This window comes from Cricetulus griseus, chromosome 6 (assembly GCF_003668045.3).
Source record: "Cricetulus griseus strain 17A/GY chromosome 6, alternate assembly CriGri-PICRH-1.0, whole genome shotgun sequence".
NCBI classification, from domain to species: Eukaryota; Metazoa; Chordata; class Mammalia; order Rodentia; family Cricetidae; genus Cricetulus; species Cricetulus griseus.
Window position 1 is genome coordinate 102,062,729 of NC_048599.1, and position 6,592 is coordinate 102,069,320.

Sequence of the window (6,592 nt, forward strand, 5' to 3'; positions counted from 1 at the left end):
ATCGCCAAAACTCTTTCGTCATGTTAGACGGGGGAGGGGAAAGGGTGAATCACTTGCCATAATTTTTTTCTGAGTAACAATAATATATTGTTAGAAGATTGGGTTTCAATCAAATAATTTTGCTTTCATGGCTCAAGTTCTGGGAATAATATTGGATGGAAATAGTTATAGGCTGGGGAGATACAATTTTTCATTTTTAATAGTAAACAGTTCAAAATGCTTCAGGATAATACAATTAAAACCAATTTTAGAAGGGGTGTTTTAAGAATAACTCCAGCTATCTGACCCCTTCAAGTGTGCTATGAAAGATAAATGGTCATTTACTAATATCTTTACCATTATCTGCTTGAGATGAATAATTTCAGTTCTAGATGGATCCCTGGCAGAGTCAACTTAAATGTTGAGTGAATTTGTTTCATTTTATTTCAGTGCTTTGCCAAAGATCATTAAGGCTGGGTTTGCAGCACTCCAACTAGAATACTTTTTCACTGCAGGCCCAGATGAAGTGCGTGCGTGGACCATCAGGGTAAGATTCATACTTATTCATCAGCTATATCCAGTTCCACACTATTGAATTCAGATTAATATCACTGACTTTGAAGTTTGTCATGGTGGCGGTTAGCTAGTCATTACAGATGAGGTTTTTGTCCAGGATAACTTTAATTATTTGTGAGCTGCTGAACAGTGAAAGTGGAGCGGCATTGATTGAGGCAGGTAACAATTGATTCTGCCTATTACATAGTCTGAATTTCTTCATCCTGTAGAATCTGTCTACCCTCCTCCTGTGGTCAGAGATAAGACGCACCAGTATTGTGCTTGCTTAATCTGTGTGACTGGGTTTGTCTGCAGTGAAATTGATGTTGCTTTTCATTTTGTATTCGCTAAGTTTGTTTGGGTTGCGGGTGGTTCTTTCCTCCTTTGCTTTGCTCGGATTACATTTCAGCAATAAAAGCAATATGACATCATTATGCTCTTCACAGATACACAGTTGGGCTCAAAAAGCTAAACTCAATGTGTAATAATTCATTCCTTTTTATTGAATCCATAGAAGTGATGTTTATTTCCACTGTTTTGTGTTCAACTTCTTCAAGAATGTGGTACATATTTTAAATATTAGTGTATACTGAATATGACTAGGGAGAATGACTAATTTATTCCCAGAGGACAATAGACTGAAATGTAATAGTTTGCTTTTGAATGTAAATATATTATAATATAGTAATTCCTACTGAAAAAATATTTTGAAATGTATGTAGTCCTAAATTATGTGTTACAGAATATAAACAGGTCGGACTTTTAGATCAGTGTCTCAGTGAGTCTGTATTAGTGATGTTCAAAATAGGTACGTTGTGGTGGTCAGTGCTGCCTGACTCTGTTCTTGGTGCTTCTGGTATGTTTTTATTTAGTATGGATAGAAACATGGAGATGGTCAGCAGTGTTAGATAAGCCTGTGAATCCGAGAGTCACTCTCATTTATGTCTCTTTTGTAAGAAGATATCTGATTGACTCCTAACCGAGGTCCTTTCATATAAACTTTAAAAATAATGTCAAAGCAAATCCAAGTTGTTAAACAAATTGCCAGTGTTTATTGTTACTATATATTTTAAAGATGTATTTTAAAGCCTTAAAACTTCAAACTGAGGTATGCGAAGCAGTGTCTGAAATGTGAAAGCTGGTTTGTCTTAAGACTGATCGTTAGTTCCCATGATTTAATGTGCTAAGACGCTCGCTCGGTCAGGTAAGCATCAGCGAGTAGCCACATTAACCCAATACATCTTTTATTATAAAAACTGTGCTCTATAGTGTCAGCCTCTTTAGCACTTTAACATGCTTTATTAAGCAGCTGTAGGTCGCCATTATTTCTCAGATTTCTTTCTGTGGTTGTGTGTGTCTGGAATGTAGGTTCCTGTAATTTAACATATGGGATAATTACAAGACATTTTTCTTCCCATCTTGACTTGAATTTCATTCATGATGGTTAGATGCAGGGTATATTATGCAAAATGTTCAAAAGTCTTACTGTTAACATTTCTTGATTATGTCAAAATTATTTGCTGACCATAGCTTATCTGATTCCCTGTAGAAATACCTCAAAAATATCCCTTTATATATTGACTTTTATGTGTTCTTTAGATTTGCTGAAATTTTGAGGGCTTTTTATCTTTTTTAAACCTTTTATAATTCAACTTGAAAGTTACTTAAAAATCTTTACTTTTTTCCACTGTGAAGAATAGAAAATCGAAATGAAACCCACACCAAACCAGACCAAGTGCATCTAAATCAATAAAACCGTAGATGACTGTTAGGAAAAACAAAGCTATGAGCTGTGCTTCTTCAACACCTGCTGATGCGTCTGGGCTCAGCCTGCGGCACAGTGTCCACTGGTGAAAACACACTGATTGTATGGCTGACATCCCAACTGTATGAAACTTCAGTTTGAGTTGAGCCAACTACAGATCAAAGAAAGAAACTCGATGCTTATTATCACTTATCTTAAATGCAATTCATTTTCTCTGGTCCTTTTCAAAGAAAGGAACGAAGGCTCCTCAGGCTGCAGGGAAGATTCACACAGACTTTGAAAAGGGATTCATTATGGCTGAAGTAATGAAATATGAGGACTTTAAAGAGGAAGGTTCAGAAAATGCAGTCAAGGTAAGCAATGATTTTATTTTTACTTGCAAATTTCATAATTTTAGCACTCGTGATAAATTACAGCTGTTTAAAGTATGTACTGCTAGCCTGTTAGCATCACACTGTCGGCTGGTGAGGAGCTGTCCCCCTCCATATGCTCACAGGTCACTTTCAGATAGCTGGATGGAGGGATTTTTTGTTTTGTTTGTTTTTCTCTAACTAAAAATAAAAATACACGTTGAAGTCACATGAATAAAAGGAGTTCGTTCACTGGTGGCTAATGAAAAAGCCATAGTCATCCATTGGAGTATATGAACTAGAAATAAACAGATGATGATGCCAAGTCAGATAAACCCGCCGCCGGTACTGTGGTACTGAAACTTCATGTGCTGCTGCTGCTGCTTTTTTTTTTTTTTTTTTTTTTTTTTTTTTTAAGCTCTTTGAGAATTTGATTTGCTTTTTCAACACTAGAGGGCAGGTCCAAAATTGTGCTTTATTTTAGCTAATAACTATAATTTGATTTACAGACACAGTGAAGCAGTGTTAAATATGAGTACTAAATGAGTTTTAATGTAAGTTCTGTTGCAAAATTTGTTTTTCTAGCTTATTTGATTCTCCACAGAAACATATTAATATCCAATAATTAGGTAGTTCACCTAATTAAAGTTGACCTTGTAGAAAGCAGCTTTAATTTATTTTTCATAGAAAATATTGAAAGATTTAAACAGGACTCTCATGTTGACTATTTTGTAATTTGAAAGGAATGTGAAAGATATTTCAAGTTGAGCTTATTCTTAGCAGTCTTATTAGAACAGTCAGTCATATACCACTGTAGGGTTTTGATGGTACTGTTGGACCCTGGACCCTTAGAAGCAAGAAGGGAAAAATCTTCATATACCTGGTTCAATATTGAGAGCCATTTGATTTACCAGAAAAAGAGTAAGTTACCGTTTATAACTAAGCAGCATTAATTTTGTTGGTGTCATCTGTATTGATAGAGATAAGCATGCAAATATTGATGGTGAATTTTGTCAAGAATACTGATTAGACTTGAATGTCTGAGGTTTTTTGCCAGGATGTTATATCATGTTAACATATATTTCTTTTCACACAAAAGATTAAAATGAGGATATTTTCTCTTTCTAGAATTCAAGACAGAGCTTCCTTTTTTTTACTTACATATGCTGTCAATTCTGACCAACCCTTAGTAGATTTTTTTGTTATAATAAACTTAAATAATGTGAATCATAACTACTTCAACAATCCCAAAAACTATAATACAGATGCAATGGTGTTTCCTGCTTATAATAATATGTAAGGCTGAGTGTTTTGTATCACAAATTGGAAAAGATTGGTTTCTGGCTTTTCCACCTAGAATGTCACTAAATACCTTGTGGGTTTTTAACTAACCAAAACTAACATTTAAAATTTTGAGCTGTGACTAAATGAAGGATTTATGATCTGCTTTATACTCCTTATTCAACAGTGTTTACTTGTATATGACAAGAACTTTGAGTCTGACTCTGTGTGTGTGTGTGTGTGTGTGTGTGTGTGTGTGTGTGTGTGTGTGTGTGTGTATTTCTACCAGCGGTGCAGCATAGCTAATTCAGTGCAGTGCTGTGAACTATATACTGAATAGCTCTGTGGGCTTTGTAGTCTACAGGGATATCACACTATTAGCAATCATATCTGCTTAGGCAAAGCTGCCTTCTACAGATGGCTGCTTTCAAGTGCAAATGAACTGCTTAGACGTGTCTTGTTTAATACATACTCAAGATTCACAAATGGGTATTGATTTTTTTTTTCAACCAGTGTTTCTGATAGCAGTGGAAATGGATTAAATGGTCTCTAGAGAATTTAAAGAAACACTGTCACTATTAATAGTAAACTTGAGTGTAACAAAGTATATAAACTTACACTAATATGTCATGTCAATGTGTATTTCATTTAACTTGTCTGTATAGTTTAATAATAGTAGGCCTTATATTCTAGAAATAAGTGGCATTTGGCTTTCAGTATATCACATCTTTACAAAAATCATGTGAATATTGTTTAGTTAGAATGATAGAGTACATTATCTTTTTAAGGATAAATTTCATGTTAATGGCATATTGCTAGGCAAAATCCTTTGTATAGTGTACTATCAAAAATATGCACATGCGGGCTTTTCAGTCTGGTTTGTTGATTTTAAACCTCAGATGTGTGATCTTTGTTAGCATCTTACTACTGATTAATATCATTTCACTTGGCTTGGAACTTTCAGTATTGTCAACGGGAAGTAGTAATCTTACTTTGGACAAGTTTTCATGTTCTGAAGAAATTCTAACAGAAGAAAAACACTTTTGAGATTTTTTTCCCAAAAGATTCTCAGGTCCCTGTTGAGTAGTTGGTGCCGGGGTCACAGGAGACTGCTAATTGTGAGTGTTAAGTGTGGGTGCTGAGGAGCCTGAAGTGTGTGCTGGGCCACAGGATAAACCTGCTTTATTTGTATACATTACTAAGAGTGTCCCTGGGTCTGCATACCAGCAGGTGGAATCAGTTGCTTTGCAGACTGATTTACAAGTGAAAATATATCTGTCTGCAGTTCCAACCTGTTAGAGTCTGCTTGTCACCAGCACTAGTTAATGTTCAGAAGGCACAGTTGTTCAGCACTGTTGTCAAGATTAAACTGGCCTACAAGAAATTCAAATATATGTGCCACAATTGAGCACAGTTTTTCTTAGAGCAAACTTGTCTTTAAGATGTCATCAGGGTCACCAAAGAATTCTTTAAGCAAACAAAGCACTTGTAGCTTTTTTCTGCCTCATTTGATCAGTTTTCTTAGAGTGACTTGCTGAATGTTTGCAGACACACCACAAACAGCATATAATGAAACTTAATGATATTGGTATAATTACATTTATGTATCAACAGTTAGTGAGAATACATTATGTACATACACATATATGTGGGAGCCTACTCCTGCCTTAGTTTTGCTTTTCTTTGCTTTAGAACTTTTGTGCCTTCCAACACTTCTCTTCTTTTTCATCATGTTTTGACATGACCCATGGAGTATTTCTTTGCATTGTTTTCGCTGTGTATTTGGTTATCAGTGATAAACCATTTCCTCTTGTTTTTTTTTTCTGTTTGCAGGCTGCTGGAAAATACAGACAACAAGGCAGAAATTATATTGTTGAAGATGGAGATATTATCTTCTTCAAATTTAATACACCTCAGCAACCAAAAAAGAAATAGATTTTAGTTATCTCTCAGATAAATGTACAACTTCTAAAATGCATTTATTGGGTTTGGGGGTTTTGTTTTTTAAATTAAAGTTTCTGAAATCTAAAGAGACAAAGGAGTGGGAATCTTCTACAAATTATTTTTATTTGTTTTTAAATTATAAAATACTGTGTATCTTCAATGAAATGCAAGTTACTAAACGTGAACAGCTTTGCTTTTCACGTGATTAAGACCCTACTTCAAATTGTAGAAGCTTTTCAAGACCCATATTACTCTCATGATACTTCATTAATCTCCATCATGTATGCCAGGCCTGACACATTGACAGTGAAGACAATGTGGCTTGCTCCTTTTTGAATCTACAGATAATGCATGTTTTACAGTACTCCAGATGTCTACACTCAATAAAACATTTGACAAAACCAGCCTTGGTGTGTTTGGGGATGTCTGTATTGACTGACTGTGGTGTGTTGAATGCGATATGGCACCTGCTGGCTGCTGATTACAGAATTTTAAGGCGTGTGTGTGACACAGGAACTGGCAGTGTGGGGCAGCTGCAATTGTATCTTAAAAGTGTGTCTTTCATGGGAATTAGAAGAATAATTTACCAGGGATTGTCTCAAAAAAAGTTAATTAATTTGTAGATGGACATTTATTGAAAGATGATAGCAGTGATATTTTCAAAGGTTATAACATAGGTGACTCTGACCAGAAAGAACATAATTTTGTTTCAGACATT

At 35.1% G+C, this 6,592-nt stretch overlaps 1 protein-coding gene across 1 annotated transcript in view; it reads left to right on the forward strand.

Moving 5' to 3' along the window:
• The window catches only part of Ola1 (Obg like ATPase 1), a 129,766-nt gene extending 123,488 nt beyond the window's left edge, over nt 1-6,278 (forward strand). The window contains exons 9-11 of the mRNA XM_027420176.1: nt 430-526; nt 2,530-2,652; nt 5,764-6,278. Coding sequence (XP_027275977.1) covers nt 430-526; nt 2,530-2,652; nt 5,764-5,865 — 322 coding nt within the window. The 3' untranslated portion in view covers nt 5,866-6,278. The remainder of the gene's footprint in view (nt 1-429; nt 527-2,529; nt 2,653-5,763) is intronic.
• Nucleotides 6,279-6,592: the final 314 nt, after the last annotated feature.